The sequence below is a fragment of the Periophthalmus magnuspinnatus genome, chromosome 20, assembly GCF_009829125.3.
Source record: "Periophthalmus magnuspinnatus isolate fPerMag1 chromosome 20, fPerMag1.2.pri, whole genome shotgun sequence".
NCBI classification, from domain to species: domain Eukaryota; kingdom Metazoa; phylum Chordata; class Actinopteri; order Gobiiformes; family Gobiidae; genus Periophthalmus; species Periophthalmus magnuspinnatus.
The window spans coordinates 14,773,423-14,793,349 of record NC_047145.1 but is presented as its reverse complement, the minus strand read 5'-3'; the positions used below and the strand labels follow the sequence as shown (position 1 = coordinate 14,793,349).

At 42.1% G+C, this 19,927-nt stretch overlaps 1 protein-coding gene across 3 annotated transcripts in view; it reads right to left on the bottom strand.

The window, feature by feature from the left end:
* dlgap1b (discs, large (Drosophila) homolog-associated protein 1b) overlaps positions 1–19,927 on the bottom strand; it is a 105,924-nt gene that overhangs the window by 14,700 nt on the left and 71,297 nt on the right. For all 3 annotated transcript variants that reach the window (XM_033985687.2, XM_055229931.1, XM_055229932.1), the window contains exons 5-6: positions 19,540–19,717; positions 17,533–17,794 (exon numbers count right to left, since the gene is read on the bottom strand). In XM_033985687.2, coding sequence (XP_033841578.1) covers positions 17,533–17,794; positions 19,540–19,717 — 440 coding nt within the window. The remainder of the gene's footprint in view (positions 1–17,532; positions 17,795–19,539; positions 19,718–19,927) is intronic.

The following is a 19,927-nucleotide window of genomic DNA, read 5'->3' as shown; positions in this document are numbered from 1 at the left end:
AGTCCGAACATGCCTATACGCACTCACAGGCACACACAGGCAGGCAAAGGGTCACGCAAATAACATTGACACAAGCCAGCGCCATGATCCCACCTCTCCACATCAATGCACACCACAGACTTCCTGCCACTGATATGTGCTGCATCAATCAGGCAGCTGCTGACAGTCACCCAGCCCATCTCACTCTCATTGTTTGCCATCACCAAACTTAACATTTTAACAATCATATCTGACTCATTTCAGAGGGATTGGAATATGTGTTTCTTTGTATCCATAGAGAAGTAATAAAAGCAGGAGCTCACATGGCAGCGTGAGACACCTCAGACCTCCCACACACAGACAGTCAAGGACGCAGTGTTTGACAGAAGCAAGAATGTGACGCAGATTCATCTTCAGCCTGTTCAGGAGCAATGAGAGGAGCTGTTCAGTGTGACCACACTTAAGACAGGCCTAAGTAATCACTAAGAACAAAGTTATAAAATAGTTTGTGCCACCAGACTGAGATGGAAGTATGCTTCTATATGGAGGTATGTAGGAAAAGACTGTCAATGTGAATAATAAAAGTGTGGTGGCCAAATCCCCCTTTTGACAAACCCTAGAGCCCCATGCTGACAGGTTGGTGTGAATAGCCGTTCCTCTGACTGAGCACTCCCCCGACCTCTGGGGCTGATAAAATCAAAGAAAGGCCTGTGCCCTCCCCCAAGACAGTCTCATTCATTTCTTCAGCCTTTCAAACCAAAACAGACCTGCTGCTCCCTACATCCCTGCTCAATGTGTGTTCTATTTGTGAGTGAGCCTGCATAGGTGTATTCTGTTTCCTTTATTTAATCACATGTCCATATCCTAGACAGACTGAAGGCAGGCAGCTGCCTTCTAATCTCAGATCTGTGTGTCTGTGTGATAGGCCACTTCAAAGAGCAGACGCTCGGACTTAGAGAGGGCCAGCGGGCTCCCCCGCGCGGGGGCCAAGGGCACGTTCAGCAGTGTCCAAACAAACCTGAGCATAGAGGGGAGGGGCATGGAGCTCTGACAGCTGAGCCCAGTGCTGTGTTTGGGATGAGGCTGAGCCAAAGGAGAGGGAGCACAGAGTAGCCCCGTCTGCCCGCTCACTCACACACACAGTTGGAGTCCTTTGTGATACTGTCACCATGACAACGCACAAAAACACGAAGTTTGTGCAGGCTTGGCGCTTCACCAGCAGAGAGCTTCTGTTGGCCATTTGTTTACCTTGAAAAGAGTACAGTGCAGCTGCACACCAGCACACAATAAGGCCCAAACATCCGGATACAAGTGTGGATGACAATTACACAGCACACACAGTAAATGAATATGTGATGTCTCTTCCCCTGAAGCGCTGCCATTGTGTGGATGAACACTAAACTCTCCAAACCAGTTTGCCTGCACTACTGTTGTCACCTTTTTTCTGGGACAGTGCCATGAGATGACAATAAAGTGAAACGTTCACACCGTGTGACGTTACACTGCTGTTGAGAAAACAATGCACATAAACAAGGAACATCCCAAACGACTCAACGTGACAGTCAAATAACAAGCAGGAGTGAACAACTGTTGACTTTGGGGAAAACAACACTATCTCCACTGGCCATAATAAAGACACTGATACTGACACAGTCACTACTCACTTGTTTTAGCCACAACAAGCTGTGCTCATATCATATACAATAGTGCTTTGAATGTTCAGAGTGCTCTGAGTCACCTGAAGTCTCCAACAGAGCCCCATGTCTGTCTGCAGCTCTTAGCCAGCAGAGGTCAGGGGTCAGCCCAGGGGGTTTCTGCTCTCCAGATGCCTGGACTCCTCAGACACAATAGCTCCTGTGTGTGTGAGGAAGGGAGGCTAGTTAGTGCCCTTTAAAAGGGTGTATATATAGCCTGTGTGAAAGAGTTGGCTCAGTACCCTAATATAATTATAAAAACCTGTCACCAGAATTTGAGCAGAACATAGTGAAATGTGTCCTTAGACGAACACACTCAGCAGAGTAGAGCACGGCCTCTTTGACAGAAAGCATGTCAACACAGGGTGAGTGCACTCATGGGCCTGTGTCTCCTGAATCACTAGATAAGAGACTGTTTACAACTGTCAGCCGCTGCTTAATCTGGCAGGCAGCTGCTCTCTGTTAGGCAATACATTCACTTCACTTAACCCACTTTCCTGTTCCAAGTTCAAATAGACTGCCTGGTTACCTGCATTCCACTTTTATGGCGTGACGCTCCACTCGTTCTGTCAATCAGTGACAGACATGGAGAGGCATGCATGAGGCTGAACCAACACAGACTGGGATACTTTCCTTTGTTGGAAAATCATCAGGTGCTCTGCTGCGTAAAGATTAGTTGTTTGAGGGAAACCGAAAGATAGCCTACTGATTTAACTGTATGTTCATACATAATTCTAGATCTGTCTGATCTGCAAACACACAGAAGCGATAATAACACATCATATTAAAGTGCCGCAGCCAGTCTAATCTAATCTAAGGATTTATACATGGGGCTCATTCATTAGAGCTGCCTTGGTGGGCTGCAGGCTGCATCTATTGTTCTCCTGTGCTTTTTGGCAGAGCTTTCCTCTGACAGGTCCACCACCACCAGAGAAGACTCATCATTCTTTTGTTTGTGCCAAAGTGGTTGCCTGCGGGGGTTAAAACAGAGCACTGTCACCCGACACAAGCTCAGGAAAGACAGAGGGAGGAGATAGAGGGGAACAGAGCTGGACAGATGAGTGAGGAGCAGTTTGCCTGGCTCTTTCCTTCAGTTCCTGTACATTCCTGCTGCTTTGTGGGGCATAAACCTGAGCATTAGCACTAATGCTAAAGCTAACACGCCCACACATCTCACGCATGCTTTCACTGCACTCGTTTCCCACAACATTGCTTAGCGGCTGATTGCTGCTGTAGGAGCAGACTGGCCCTGTGAGTGAGTGACACATCGCATGTGTCAACCCTGACAACATGGGCCATGGAACAGGCCCTAGCATACCAGAGCACACAATCACAGCACACCACTCTCATTATATTCAACTGTCACTCTGATTCACGGGTGACTACCACAATATTTAATTACCTAAGTTAGAGTTTTATCATGGCTTAACAAGTTGCAAAATGACCACCTAGACCAATGCTTAATCAGTATAAATATCCACAGTAACAGCGCAGCGCTGTTGCCACCGCACTATCTCCACTTGCCTCTCTGCTCCCCCACAGTTGTTTCCTGATAAAACAGGACACACTGTCACAGAACTTTTTGTTACTGAGGTCAAAACTGAGTGCACGAGAGAAATACTCTGACCACAACTATTAACAATGACAGGACATTTCTCCAAAACATGGCCAACCAATAAAACCAACACACAATACCCCAGTGACGTCCTGACATGAGGGATCACTGCATGCTGCTATTTACATATAAAAGCAACAGAATGTCGTCAAGAGTTCACCACTCTGCTCCTTAAATGCCACTGCCTCTAAAAATATGTGATGAAGTGATGTAGTGATGTGACACTAAAAAATAGAATTAGCTTGCACTTTTTACAAGCACTTTGGTTACACTTCCAGGAATGTCTTAAAACACTGAGCTTGAGTGCTTCTCAGTTCGAGTTTTTCCCCCTCCTTACTCACATTCCTTCCCCATTTTGCCTGTTTGACGTTCTTTGTCCTGACCACTTGCACATGGAGGGAAAAGGAGACACTGGCAGGGCTTAAACCAGAGCTGCTTAAGACATCTGTGCCTTGAAAAACCAAACGTCAGGCCTATTCTGTTCTACCCTACACCGGTGAGGGGAGAGGGGGCGGTAAATGTTAAGGCAAAAACAGAGGCAAATGAAAAAGAGAGACATAAATGTAGGAGGGTCCAGGAGTGGGTTTTGGGGGGATTTGGAACAAGAACTGGGCTACACTGACGTACACTGTCTTTTGTGGTTTCAAGTCCTGACCCCGTGACCCTATACATCCTGTTGGCGGAGGAGGGCGGGGGGAAAGATGAGATGGCAGCTAGCTATAGGCACTATGTAAGCATTTGGGTATGGCCTACTCAATGCAAAACACACATGGAACAGAGCACAAAAATGGTTAGCTAAAATTTACAAAATGACTAGTGGAAATTTGAAAGTCTCACTGTTAGGATAGATACAGTGACAAGTTTGCAGTGATTTGTTTTTACTATAGGTTTACATCATTTTGTCATTACCTTTTACAAATTAACTGTAATGTTATGGATGTTGGGGTATATTAGTTTTTTAGTGTGTGTACCAGTTAACCACAAAAGCTGTTAAGAATGTTGATATGTAGTAGTCGATGTAGTGTTGTAGTAATAGTAGCATCAGCTATTTGTGCTTCAAAACTTGCTACAAGCAGCTTTTTTGGACAACCCCACCATAAAATTGTGCCACAAAAATGCGTTCCTCAGGTGTGACTTTTTGCACCACTCTTCTTCCCTGTCTTCTTCCCGTATGTTTACATCCACTCAGGGCAGATTCTTAACAGGGGGAGGAACAATGGGCTCTGCAGCATTCCCACTCTCCTGCAGAGCTCTCGTTTGTCTCCAGCATTCCTTTCCCCATTCATCTCTTTCTCTCGCACCCCTCCTGGACACAGAGAAAAACTCCTGCTACTCTTTAACAGGGGGAGGGGTCGGTCGCCAAAGCCTTCTGAGTGGAATCAGTCCTCTTGAACACAATCCTCCTCCTCCCTTTGCCTTCCGTTTTACTTGGTTAGTGAAGCAGCAACGCTCAAAGAAAAGAGGTTAGAAAGAGGAGATGCATTCTTTCTCTGGTGCTTGCTGTCTCTCAGTGTGGACTAGGGGGTGAGTTGTGGCTTATTTTTAATGACTGGTTTAAAAAAGTGGGAGGGGAGGTCTGGTCCCGGGCACGCACACACACACACACACACACACACATACAGTCTGGAGCGCGAGCACACACACACATTAGAGCAGCAGGGACTTTCACAGAGAAAGAAGTCTTTAATTTGCAACGGGGCCTGGCCTCCCACACTGTACAGCCCAAACCACCCACTTACAGCTATGCACCATTCCAAAGTTGAAGGAAAAGTTACTCCCCCGTGTGCAGTGAAAGCAACCTGTCAAAATCTCACATTTCCATTCCAAGAATGCACATCATACACTCAAATTTCCGGACTTATTTTCCAATCTGGGAAAACTGTCCTTAAAACTCCTTTCATGTTTTTCATTCCCCCCGGGCTTTGCTTTACGGCCCGGCCCTGCCCAGCATCAGCATGCAGGAGCCGCCAGGATCATCTATAGTCAACAGTGAGGAAATCCTTTAGGGGATTTTCTTCTGTTCGCTCTCTCCAGTGCCAAAACACAATGAGGAAGCAGACAAGTGGGACAGCCTATCTGACAGAGCTGCCCACTGTCCACCCACACTGTAACGGGGCATCAGTTTGAACATATCCAGAGAAGATCATCTATGAAAAGCTTGGGTGTTTTGCTGCGGAGGTACATGCAGTAGAGACAGCAGGGGAGTAGTGCCGCAGCCATTCTTTGTGTTTGCTGTGTTCCTGTCAGCTCCTCCCTAAGCCCTTCTAAAATTTCCCCCTCTCTTGTCTCCTCAATGACATTCTGATGCCTCGGCTTCCTGTGTCAAAAGATTTCCAAATGTTGCTCCTTCCTCCATAAATGGCCGTAATCAAAGCAGCCCCCAAGATCAAGCTGGGACCAATTTAGTCATGGGTAAACATACAGTAAACACATAGCAACCGCTGACTAGAGCCTTAAATCCTACGCATAGATCCTATTGACTGTTATTGTGGATTAGAGCATGCACGGGCAGGAAATCTCAGCTAATTCAACCCTCAATTCAAATGCACGGTAAATACAGGTGATTGATACCATTCCGTAACAATTAGGCTACAGTAAAAATATTAAACGTGTGCCTGCAGGTGGGGTGATGCGCACAATTTGAGCGAGTGAACACGTTGGATGCTTAGAACGGCGCCTTATATAATTAGTTTGATGAGACAGTAGGCGTTTGTGCATCAGCATGTTTCCAAAGACGCTACTGGGGTTATGATGACACCTAGTGAAAGTTTTGAGAATGCAACCACTTTTAAATTCTTGCATCGCTTGCATCTTCCTGACAAAAGTGATTCATGTTCTTGCCAGTTCGTGACACTCAAAGTTAATTCGCGAGATGGGGTGAAGTACGTAAGACTCGAGAGGCTTCATAAAAACGTGTAACAGTCGCATGAACCCCTATCTTTTTCTCATTTAATGTCAAACAGCCTTCATGTAAAACAAAATGCTGATTCTATTTTTTTTTTTTTTTCAATGCAAGTGGATAGCGACAGTGCAAGTTCCCACTGGCTTGCATTCTCAGACAGTTGTGACAGAATGAAGTAATTACGGGCTGACGCACACACGAACGCACGCACGCACACACAGACACACACAACAACAACGTGGCTTGAATTTATCTCTTACAGGAAGAGAGGGGATCGCCAAATCACAGTTTACCCACATGCGCACACGATTGTAGACCCCACACAACTCAAACATCACATCTGACAGCTCTATGCGCATTCGGTGGCGCAAACACACACACAAACACACACACACCCGCATGCTTCGAGCGCTGGATAGAGGCACCGCTTTTCTTCCTCACGCATGTATAGTGTGTCACCGCATGCCTAGACCCAGCCCTTCGCTTCCTGTCAAACACACCCCCACCCCCCCTTGCACCATCAAATCAAAGTAGCGGGACAAAATTACACAGGTGTGCGCAAAAAGAGACGGACGAGCGAGAAATCGACTAAGACAGAAAACACGCGGGTACTTTTTTAAGGAGCACTATGCAGCTTTCTGGAAGGGGCCCGTCACCCGCGTGTCTCCATGTGGATGTTATTACTTTGACATTCAACGTGACTATTTTGGATTTATTCACTTTAATGTCATACTGTGGAACACTTCAGGCACAGCAATAAAAAAAACATGGAGACAAGCATGATGGCGGACCTTCTATTAGGAAAGTTACTAAGTGCACCTTTAAATTACATCCTCGCTTTGAATAATAACTCCTGCTTTAGCCCGTAGCTTTGATCCGATGACACACAGGTGTAGTTTGCATGCACGGGCCGACATAGAGCTTTATGTCTCCCCCTGTAATTAAAGCAAGGGCGGGATCCAGAAGAGAGAGGTGTGTGCGTGCGTGCGTGTGCGTGCGTAAAAGACAAAGCGCAGAGACGCATTCCGGCACTGCGTCTTCAAAGGGTATCATTTGATCCGCTCGTTTACATCAAGCACGAATGTCAGTCAGGACTGCAGGCTACAATATCTCACACACACTGAGACAGAATACATCCTGTTTCTCTTTCACTGCGCTCTCAACACAAGGTCTAAAAATGCCTGGCAGTAATCAGCAGGATAAATTTAGAGCGTTGCCCCAAATCCTGGACCTACTGCTGAGGTTGAGACATATGAAAGCAATTATGGCGTAAAGGGTTGGCGTTTGGCTCCATCTAGTGGTTTAAAATGAGAAGTACAGCAACTTAATTCGTTTCAAAGTAATGCAGTTAAATTACAACAACATATGCAGAAAAATGTGTATGTTAACTTATAAATGGATGAATAATGGATAAATTACGCAGGAAGAAGCACATAACAGCTGGCATTGCTAATATCATGAAAGCTATTAGTACTACAAACTAGCAAAATGTTCTGAAGAAAAAAGACAATGGTTAAGCTCTGGACTAAATCTCAACACCAAATTCTAAAGACAGTGATGTGATAAACAATACAAATATAAAAAAAATGTAATTATTCTTTATTCTTTCTTCTTTGAACAACATTTCAATTATTAATTTATGTTAACAGATTGGGGCTTATGGAGACGTCTTTTGTTTGTCATCAGATCTTGTTCCAAAATTAACTAGAGACAACTCATAACCTAAGCGTATGTGAGTGTGTCATCAGTGAAGCTCAAATACAATGACTGTCCGGTCCAGAGGGAGACCAAAAGGGGCAGGTCAAGTAGCACCAGTGAGTAATAAACCTATTCATGCATTGTAAGGACAACTGAAATCACTCTAAAATAAACACATTTATATATGAATCTACAAAGCATTTATCTTGTACTGCTTGCATTACTTTATACTCCTTATGCTGACCTTGCCTGTTGGGAACTGCCATTTTGCAAAAACCTTTTATCGCTCTATCGGCTTAAATGTCAATATATTGAAACAGCTGCCACATCTGCTTGTGTAACCGCTCCCTGGAGAAAGCACATTTGAGCACTGCATTTTGAACAGACTCTGATGGCCTGGAACAATTTGAGCACCCCAGGGAGAGTAATGGTGCCCTAGGTAAAACAGTGATGATTTTAAGATGGCGAAAGCTATTACAAGAAGAGGACCACAGCAGAATATTAAAGAGGAGGCTGGATTCAAATAAAGTCAATTGTAAAAACTGGCCAATGTAATTCACTTTTAGGAATATGTCAGGGTCCAAAGAGTTGTTTATTATAAGCTTGTCCCATGTCTCAAATTTAAACAACAATATCAAGAAGCATGACTGTGGGAACTAAATATGTAACTAGGCTATACAATGCAATCATAAAACATAGATAGAAGATACATTTCTTTTAATCATTAAAAAGCAGTGTCATTAATAATACATTATTGGAAAAGATTAACAGATTGATGAGTTGAAAGTGCAATGGAGCTCATCAGTGACCTCCTGCCCCTGGTCCCAGAAGTAAATTTCCCATTTATTTTTCTCATAGACTTTCCAAAAATATATATTCAAAGTGTGACAGCTTGCACAGGGCTAATCAGCTTTGTGGCAACTAATGTCACCAGACCTATAATTGCATTTTACTTAAATCGCAAAGTTATTAAACCATGTGTTTTAAATTACATATTATTGATATTAGTTACCACGTAGCTGTTTAGCCTCCACGATTTTAATATTTGAATTTTTCGAAATGTCTATGGGAAAAATGAATGGAAATTTTATTTTTGAAACCGGAGACACTTTGAAATGAGCAGGACTGTTGAGCTCCATAGGCTGTGTAATGAATCCAATTTTAATCAAGAGTGAGATTTAGTCATTTGTAATTGTAAATGATCAGCTAGGGTCTTCCACAGTCAATTCATTCAGTAAAAGCATGTGTTTTGAAGCAGAATTCAGACTTTGGAGAAAGAAATTTGACTAGTTTTTATGTTAAATGGTGATCGTTTAAAGCCTATATTGTTCATGTTCTGGAAATTAATACTGATATCCACTTTTATTTGTTTTAAATAAAGGCAAAATAAATCGACTATAAAATCATGTGTTTTTCTGTCTGAGGCTGAAAGGAAACACGGATATAATAATCAATATGAATTCTATATTTCAGCACACAAAGGGGAGTACAGTGACTCAGCTCTGGGCAGGCTGGATCTGAGTGTACTTTACATAGGAGATAGCAGGGCATTAGTAATCTGGATAGTTCTAGGCTTTAAAAATAGAAAAGCTGTAGGTACACAGGCCTCGCTGGCATGCAACAACTCAAGTGTAGTGCCTGACTCATACACAGATGGCTGCTTGGGGATGTGTTATGGCCCTGTCTATCACACACTCACCCTCTTTGCACATACTGGACTGTTAAGTGGCACCAGTGATCTTCCCACCCCCAGAAGGACCCAGTAACTCTCCCGTCTGCCCTATGTGGTTACTCTGGTTGAATGGGCTGCCTGCTCTCATGTCTGACCCACATACAGAGGGTTAGAGCTGGGATGCAGAGCCAGGCGCCCGCAGTGGGATGGGGCCCCACCTGTCACTGACCCCTTCAGAGACATGACACTGAAATAGACTGTGAGCTGGAAGACTGTCACAACAGAGCAGCCCGACATGAATGAGAAGTGTGTGTGTGATTAGGCGAACTCAGAAAGTCCCCAGTCCCAGTACGTGGCAAGTTATAGGGGAACAGATTCACTACTTTAACGCTTTCGCTCAATAATAATGAAGAATTACTATATTATTATTATTACACTTTATTTTGATTTATTATCACATTCAACTTAAATGATAGTAAGCTACTATTTTAAGTGACAAATAGAGGCTGTATAATAGGTGGGCCTATTGATTTATTTTGGTCACTAAATACTAGAAGGACTGTTGAACTCCCCTGTGATGCATGAATAAGCAAAAATACTGGGTTGGGCTGATTTTCTGTCAAGTGTGCCATTCATGCCTTGTAAGGACTTTAAAAGTAAAATGAAAGACTAGTAAATGTCAAAACTAATTATTTGGTTATCACTCAACCTAAGGCTTAGCCGTGGTTATTCTATAGCATCTCATTTTGGGTTACATTTTAGTGCACAGTATCGTTCTTTTGGTTCATGACTGGTTTGTGGAGTGTATTTTGTAGAGCGCGCGTCTCTGTTTCCGGTTGGTATCTCTCACATCTTGATCTCTCCTCTGCGCTCAATGCGCGGACATGCTCTGGCCGTAAACAAGAACAACTGTGGCGGTACTCACAGAGGCGAACCAAGTAGTCCCACATGGCGAGCAGCGCGCTGGACACTCTCTCAAGTATCGCCATAAAAACAAGAATTGACAATTCCCGCGGTCTGACGGCGCACGTCTCTCCTTGTCTTTTCGCCGTTCACTCTGACGATATTGGATCTAATGTCAGGATGTGGACTCGCCTTGATCACAGCCCCCCGCCCCGCGCACACTTCACAAGTCGTTCGACTCTAGATGGGACTGTCCCGTTGCGTGGCGCGTTATAAAATATTGGCCACTTTGAAACGCCACGTGGTAACTTTAAACAATGGTCAATATTGAGGGTGGAATAATTGCAAATTAGGCTGCTTGACAAAAAGTAGCAAGCCTATATAATACATTGAAGCTTATTCCTGTAAAGGAAGCTGAAGTTTTAATGAATATTTTTGCAACGTTCCAATAAACATAAGACATACATGCACTTTGACAAAAGCTCATCTGCCTAATCTGCCACAATTTAACTAAAAACAAAACAAAGTTGTTCAATTGTAATTCAATATGATCATATATAGATCTGTAGACTGTGGATTTGGACATTTGGAGTTATGGTTATATTCTGATTCAGTGCTCTGCAGCATGTCTGTATGTGTGTGTACATATCCCAATTTTCTATGGCTATGTCCAAATTTCCATTTTATCACAACGTATGGACACATAACTTCTTCTTTTAAGACTTATATATGTATATTCCAATGAGATATTATCCTTTTACGTTCAACATTCGAGCACAGACTATAAACCAAAATACACAGCAAGAATGTATATGAATGAATGTAAATAGATCCAATATAAGTCAAATTAGAGAACCAAGAAAGCCCATTGAAATAATAATTTCAAACGTTTCATTTAAAAAGAATGCCTCTTGAACACATGCCTTTAATATCAGAGATTGGTATAATTAGGTCAAGTAGTTTTCTCTTCATCCACCCACTCACACTTCTGCAGTAGGAAGGTGCAGAGTGGAGCGCTGTGCTGCAGTGAACCCCTGGGGGCAGTGTTGTACAAGGTTTGACCCCTCATCTGTAGTAGATGCACTATATCCTCCTCTGCTTTGCTTTGGCTGTCTAATAATACTAGAATATGCAAACCGCAGTACATATTAATCTATGTATGACTAAAATGTTTTAATAAATTGTAAAATGAATAATAAGAAATAAGGATGATTCTAGATGACTATAATTTGCCCAAAGGACCTGATGAACTTGTGTTGTGACAATCTATTCTTCAGCTGCCTAAATATTCCATGTCAACAAAAGTTATAGCAATGAATAGGACAGAGCGATGTAACCAAACATTTTTTATCACAACATATAAGAGAACATTTGCAATAACTTGATTGATGATGTAACCTAAAGCTGCCGAACAGTGTGTTTTGTTTTTTTTTTAGTTTTTTTATAATACTTGTGCTTGTTTTGGTGTATTTAAGTTGTAGGTATAAGTTGTGCTTCCACTCCTCACACCTTATCTGTTTCATTATTAGAGTTTTAGCCTCTGCAGAGCCTCCACACAGTCAGTGCTTAAGTATCTCTAGTCTTTAGCAGCCACAATTAGCTACACTCTCTGCCTCCCTTCTGTGAAAAGAAAAAAACATCCATATCAGCTGCAGTGCATTTCAAATTTCATATCATCCCCACATCACAAAATATCACTAGCGATATAATATGGCCCAGTCTTAGTGACGTGTTAGCATCACAGAGCTACACATTTGTTGCTAGGGTGAAATCCCTCTTGCTGTTGACAAGGCCAGCCGCAAAGCAAAACAGAGGCATTTTTCAAACACGTATTTATGAACTGCTGTACTAAGCAAAAGAACAGGGGCTACCGGAAACTCCCAAGCATTAAATTAAACATGGGTCTACCAACTATTACATAAACACGATGAAGAAAGCGTTTTAGCCAATCCCTCAACACCTCAGGAAAATAGATAGAGAGGAACTGGAACTAAATAATTGACAAGAGGTCAGAAGAAAAGAACAGGCACTTTTCCTGGAGCGGGGAAGCAATCTTTCTAATTACGAGGTGTAGTGTACTATGTTAATTGACCTCACACAAAAAGTCCTTGTTATTTTTTTGCATATGTACAAAATGTGTGTTGCCTACAAAAATATTCAGCTTTTGAGGTACACAACTGAAAAAAATGGAGACACTTCCTTCTCCGTTCAGATGTTATTGCTTTGTGTGGAACGTTTTACAGTATGGCATTAAACTTACTTCCATTGACAGGTGGTTGTATGGCTCAAAAATACCTTAAAACACATGCATTCTTACTGCGAATGGAGTCACCTCTGCACAGATCTAATGGCATAAAATAGAACATTCCAGATAATAACAGCTGCATGTAGACAAGCACGTGGTAGACCCGCCACCTTTAAATCTTAAAATCTGAAAATGCCAAATCTAAAAAAAGAGGAATAATTAGTTTTAGTTTCCGAACTATTTATTCATGACGGAAATTGACCCAAAACCATGCCCACTGCGTTTGAAGAAATAAAGTGAGCATGCATAATTGTGTCTCTCATACTGTACATGTTACTCTGATCTGGCAGGAGAGGCGAGGCGACAACCACTTGGCTTTCAAAGGGGAACCATCAAAGGACAGCTATTTCTGAGGGCTCAGAAGATCATCAATAATAATGGACCGGGCATCTCAGTGTGCAAACGGATCGCTCATAGATCTTGTGTAGTGTGTGTATGTGTGTGAGTGTGTGTGTGAGTGTGCGTGGGTGTGTGTGTGTAAGTGATTGGCACTGTGCCGGAAGGAGAAGTGGCAACAGAAAGCATAAGTGGGACCAGTACCAGTGACTGAACAGTTCTTCAAAAGCGTCATGCAATATTCACCGCAACAATATCTTAACTTGGCACTCTGGGATCCTGCAGACATTCTGTGAAGTGCTCACTGGATGATGAAATACATGGTTCTGCTCAGAGGTAGACCAGGAGTACTGAAGGAAATGGACTGTTACTCCAGTGTTGTTGCATGGTCAGCCAAGTCTACATGCTTTTTTAAGACTGAACACAGACCTACAGCATGTAGCCGTTTCTCCGCTGGCAGAGTTCTGATGGGTGTGATTGACAGACAGATTAGCCAATCAGAGAAATCTGTCAAAACGAACACGGCATCTTATGAGTAAAGATAAAGGAGAAAATTATTTTTCCCCCTTAAAGCTGGCATGTCCAACCTATTTCCCAGGAGCCAAAAGCCAATTTTTCTTGGCCCTCAGGCTTCCAGGTGATTTGGCACATTTTAGCTTAAGTACTGCTGTACCTTTTACTGCAAGATTTTGAAAATCTACTTTAACAGGTCAATATCAAATATATAGTATGTCTTATTGAGGATCTGAGCATGAACAAAGGTGTTTGCTGTCTAGCCTGTCCTTAATGTACATATTTGAATTATTCACTGTATTGATCACCAGTCAACAACCCCCGTGGGCCCTGCACTTTGTCTCTGTGGCCTTTGAATAAAATAAATAAACTAAATAAACAACTATCACTAACTTGTATAAATGACCATGGTTTTCACAAATTTTATGTTGAAAATAATAATTAAAAAAAGTTTGTAACATGTGAGCTTTCTTAAACTGGTGAAGATCTATATTTGTTCTACTTGAATGCATTTTTCTTTAGAACAGCTTATCTTCATTCTGAGTATGTGATAGCCCAGATTCACTTCATGTGCAATGGATTAAAAGCGTAAAGCACCCATTTAGTCTGTTTGCTTTCATTGCAGACTATTGACTCAGCTACAAGCTCCTCTTATTTGTCCTAACAGAAAGAAAGACACTAGAAACTAAATACAGACTGAAAAAACAAGCTTTGGTGTAAACACTGGATGCAGTCTGGTAATTATTTTTGGAATGAGCTGACATGTGATGTGTAAATATAACAGTTAAAATTAGGCTATTTTGCTTATTATTGAAAATTATACCTCAGCCTGTGTCCCCAAACGGCTCAAATGTAGAACCTTGATAATGAGGTGAGCAGACACTGGCAGCCAATTTTACCACTAATGTTGCATAAATGACTTATTTAGAACCTTCTAGAATAATAATGGATGCTATTGACTTTTTTTGGGGTTATTTTTTTCATTTCATTGAACATGGAACAAGGCTGATAGGAATAATATTTTAAAAAATTTCTGAAACTAGACAAAATAGTGCAAATAAGAACTATAGGCCTATATTTTTAACAAATACTGGCATTAAAAGAGAACTTAAAGCTCCAGCATATGACTCTCCACTAAAGGAAATTCAATGTTAGCTAACACTTTAGAACAGCATTAACTTCAATCCAGCACAAGGGGGTGCTGCACTAAATGAGGCTACACATCTGTTTAAGAAGTTTGCATTCTTACTGTGAGCAGGGATGCCTCTCCACAGATCTGAACTGTAACACGTGCTTTCCCCCATGAATATAGTTCAATGCCATACAGTTGATCACAATAACATCTCCATGGAGACAAGAAAGTGACAGGACCCTCCACCAGAAAAGTTACATTGTGCACCTTTAAATACACTTGCGGAATTAATATACTTGTTACATTGTCTAGGCACAAAACAGCTTTCTCTGAGAAGAAGGCGAGCTATCAGTCAAATACCACTTGGGATCTCCCTCTCTCTAAGGCTGAGGGTTGGATAAGGCAAAGTGTTAATTAGAAAAACTCCCAGTAGTGAGCAGCGCTTGTGGTAAATCCCCATTTTCTCTTCTTTCTATTCTTCCATCCATCCTCCATCACATCCTCCCCTCAGGTACAGCTGATGAAGAGGCAGCTAATTAATTACACTGACTGACGACTGTGGGTGGAGATCTGAGGAGGTGACAAATGACACTATGGCTCATCTGTGGCAGTAATCTCGGGTAAGCCATACATTGCTGCAAAACTGCACTAATCAAATGCCTTATAATACATCACTCTACCAAGCAGGTTATGAAAGGGAATAAGAAAAAGGTGAGGGCCAAAGAGACGGAGTTGACCTCATTTGGAAATAGCAAACAGGCATTGTACAGTGGGATCAGGGAGAACTATAGTGTGCTGTATGTCCATTCATCATGTGAGAAGTGCTAACTCAATGTGAATGACCATGACCATTACCGTACCACCGTGGAGAGGCTGTGAGGGTGCAGCTACTGACAATACGCACATGTTAATTATACAGAGACCAGATTAGCTTTTAATCAAGGGAAATTTAAAGGGGGTTACAGAAAATGTAGTTATAATAAGGTTAAGAAAAAAGCATTGTTAAAATACAGTCGCTTATCTGGGTCATATGTACTACTAGTTACAATACAGCATGATGATTCTACTCTAAAATCTCACATCTTAGATATTTTTTTCAAAATTATGCAGCCCTAAATCAGACAGAGCGCAATGGATTTATTGCAAATATGATTTTAGTCATAGGATCTGGCAACCTAACAAGAGGAGCTGATTCTAATTTCTGATTGGATAATAAAACAAATAAAAACCCATAACTTTCCTGCAATTGATGTCACAGACTTATATTGTATGAATTATTTTAAGAATCCTATCATCTACTATCTTCAAAGTTTCACCAGTACTTCATAGTCCTTTGTCATACTTTTAAAAAACGCTGAAGCTTGATTCAGCGCCATGTCCCTCAGCGGCACTGCAGACGTTTAGTTGGTACAAATTGCTTTCATTTTCTTATGCAAATCCAGACCTACTGTACACAACAGCACCTTCACTACGCACGACTGTAGCCTGCAAAACACACTGAACCTGATAGATGGGCTTCATTACCTGCACTACCTCAGGGGAGACGGCTCCGATTGTCAGTGCCTTGATCGTATCTGTCTCTTTTATGGATCAATAAGTAGCCTCACACAATGGAACCATCAGCTGGATCCTCTGCCACGTTTAATTGTGTTGTTAGCCTTACAGTCAATAGCCCTATAATGAGTAAATACTGCACTGCCGCTTCCTATTATTATAATCTTATTTTTAATACGTGTGGAAAGTAGGGAGTCAATTAAATCCCATTCCAGAGTAGCATTAAATGACTGCTTGTGCCGACTCAGAGCTAAGAACTTTGAATTGATCGAACCAGTTGTGCCATTCTTCCAATTTGCAGTAAAAATGGGCTTAATTAGCTGACTGTAGCATCCCCGGTGATGATTGGGAATTGCTGTTGTTTAATTGGTATAATTACAAGGAGTGTAGAAGGAAAGGCAGTGTGCGTCATCCCGGTGGTGACTCAGAAAGTACTATGTAAGCGAATGAGGGTCGTGTTTGCAGTAGAAGTAGTCAGAGAGGGATGCCAGTACCACTAAGCATCACAACTGCATGTAGTAACGCTGGGAAGGACTACAAGGCAAAGTGAAGGGCTAAAATAAGAGCGTTACTGGCTGAATAAGCTCAGTTGTGCATTCATTGTTGTATTGGGGAAAACTGGGTCAGATGGATAAAAATGCAGAGGGTTTAGGTCGGGAAAGTGAAATTACAGAGTGGTCAGCAAACCAAGGTCTTTTACAGAATGAGAAGAGAGAGAGGATATTTGGAATCAAACGATTTTTGTGTGATGCCAAATAGATTTCTTTTCAACTCACTATCCACTGAACTCAAGTGTAAGTATGAGGAGTTAAACTAGCAAAACTCAGAAGCAGAAGTAAATAAACAAGTATATTTCCTTGCTTGTACAGCTACTACTACTACTACTACTATCACCAATACTTCTACTCTTCCTCCTCCTAGAACTCCTACTACTACTACTCCTACTACTCCTACTACTATATTGTGGCAAAGAGTGTGGAATTCCACCAAATATATATCATCAAGACAAAAACATTGACTACACCCCAACTGTACTTCACAGTTAAGCTATACTAAATCAACTAAATACTACTAAAAGTACTTCTAACATGGGAAAAAGTACTGACCGACTTGACACAGAAGAATCCATAATGTATCTTTTCCAGCCACACTTATGAAAATATAATAAGTCTGCACACATATTCACCACTGCTCAAGTCGCTGGGAGTTAAGTGCATAAGTCCACTCACCTGTGCTGCTCTGGATGGTCCTCACAGTGGTGGTGGTGCGCGGAGGGGAGCTAGGAACCCTGCTGGACACCAACAGTACTGCACTCTCTTCAGCCTCTTCCTGGGAGCAGCCCTTCTCTATGGCGCGGACATAACTGTGGCTGCGCATTCGGAAACAGCTGGGCACTGGCAGGTCCAGAGCATCCACAGCCTGAGACTCCAACTCACTAAAGACCGACTCACACACGGCCTCGATCTGACCATTCACCTCCACCTCACTCACCTGTGAGAGTGAGCGAGCGACAGGGCAGGCTTAGCAACACATGGACTGTATACTTGTGCAAGTCATACACTAACACACAGGACAACACATGCCACTAAAATTAGAATGCAGTGGAAAATATAATAATAATTTTGCTCACATGCTTTGACTAGCTACACTGTCGTCATTATCCACTTAACTGGTGATTGTTTTAGTATCTACAGTTGCCCTAGGCCTAAATCTGTGTCATAAGGTGAGGAAAGTTCCATAGTGTGTGCATTATGAAACCCCCCGCTCTTGACAGATTGACCCAGTGTTTTTTTGTTTTTTTTAAACAAAAAAAGAGACAAGTGAAGTGTGAAGACAAGTGAAAAATTCCTTCACTTAAGTCAATTGAACTTTCTGCAATATTCACATTTTATTGGCATGCATTTGTCCCACACCTCTACTACAGAGTATTAAAAATAGCATTCAAAGAGTGCAGAGGGGAAGGGATCACCTTAAAACACCAGTTTCAAGAAAACACAACAAGTGCTGTGCACAAGTGCTACAAACTACATGAGCATACTATGACTTTAGGAACTCATGGTGACTGCAGAGGAGGTGTGAAAGTTAGTTATCTACTCTACTCACGATAGTCACAATAGTCTGAGTGCATCTGTTGAAGTTCCATTCCACTTATTAGACTTAATATGACCTGTTATAAAAGATCAGTCCTGTCAGTTAAATATTCTCAGTGAGGCTCTATTAGTGGAATGCAACTTCACAGACAGAGAGCGGTGCCTTTCAGAAATGTGATTAGTGGAGTGTTAAGTTTATCAGTGAACATATTTTCTGTCGAGCTTGGAATCAGAGAGCTTTGGCCCTCAGTCTTCTTCTGAGCTTGTCTATGACACAGTGAGTGAAACAGCACGTCCAGCAGTTCCTCCTGGTCCACTTTGTCCATCTCCTCGGGGCCTACATCAAATCAGCACTTGAAGGCAGGTCTCAGTCGGCTGTCACTCGGCTGCCAGAGCAAGGTATGGTATTTTTAAAGAAGAGGCTACATCCCTATTTCCCCAAGCAAGGAGGTAAGTGAAGCCGTCCTATCACATCCAAATCCAATACTATTTTTCTTTTACTATATAGAATTCTATCCTCCTTATTCTTTCCAATTTTTTTTCTTCCATAGTTGACCCTACAACCACTAGCATTTTCTTCTATACGTTTTATATATAAGATTCCCTTATTCAACCCTAACCCATCATCTCCCTGTGCCTAAAGCTTAACTGGTGGCATATTAAATTACAATACAAGGTTTTATAAAGTGTTGTGAATGCGTTCTTTTGCTTAACATTTTGATGCAATATTTTTAGCTACTCATTTTGTCCCAGAATATATGCTGGCAGACGTACTAAATGGTTCTGCATGGCCCTGTTTAATTAGGCAATGCAAAAATGTCTGTAATCATCAGAGCCCCGGAAAGGCATTATGCTAATTAAGAGTTTAGGTTTCCTATCCATGGGTTTTGGAAGGATGAAAATTAAAACTGTTACCATAGCAATACGCAGTTAAACCTAAATATTATATCTTTTGAATGGTGAACGTTCCTCAAAATGTCACCTATAAAAGAAAGCTGGAACCCATGAGATTTTGTTGCGACCTGACTTCTGATTCTTGCCTTCCAAAAGCAAAACACAGGCGTCTCCTCCCCTCTGCGCCTCCTTGTGGGGCCTGATGTAACTGCATGCAGGAGGCGCTGTGGTACAGGCCTGCTCTGCACTGACCTGGCTGATGGTGCTCATGGCCCTCATGTAGCTCTCGTTTCTGGAGCGGAATTTGGGCGAGGCCAGCAGCCCTGCCGGGTCCAAGCTGTCCAGACTCCTATTGATGGAAACCTCACTCACCGCCCGCAGGTAACTGTGGCTCCGGATCTGCAGCTTAGGAGAGTGCTCTGTGGAGATCCTGTGCTCAGAGCAGAGACAGAAAGACAAGGTAACATTGTGGGGTTAGTTATGGGTGGGCCATATAAACAAAAAAAATTACACTTTTTGCATTACCCCAATAACGATACTTATGACATCATGACAAATTATCAAAAATGTACTAAAATGTAAATGGACTGGAAAAAACACAAGTGCAGAAATATCGCCTTTTACCCTTTTTGAAAGTTTA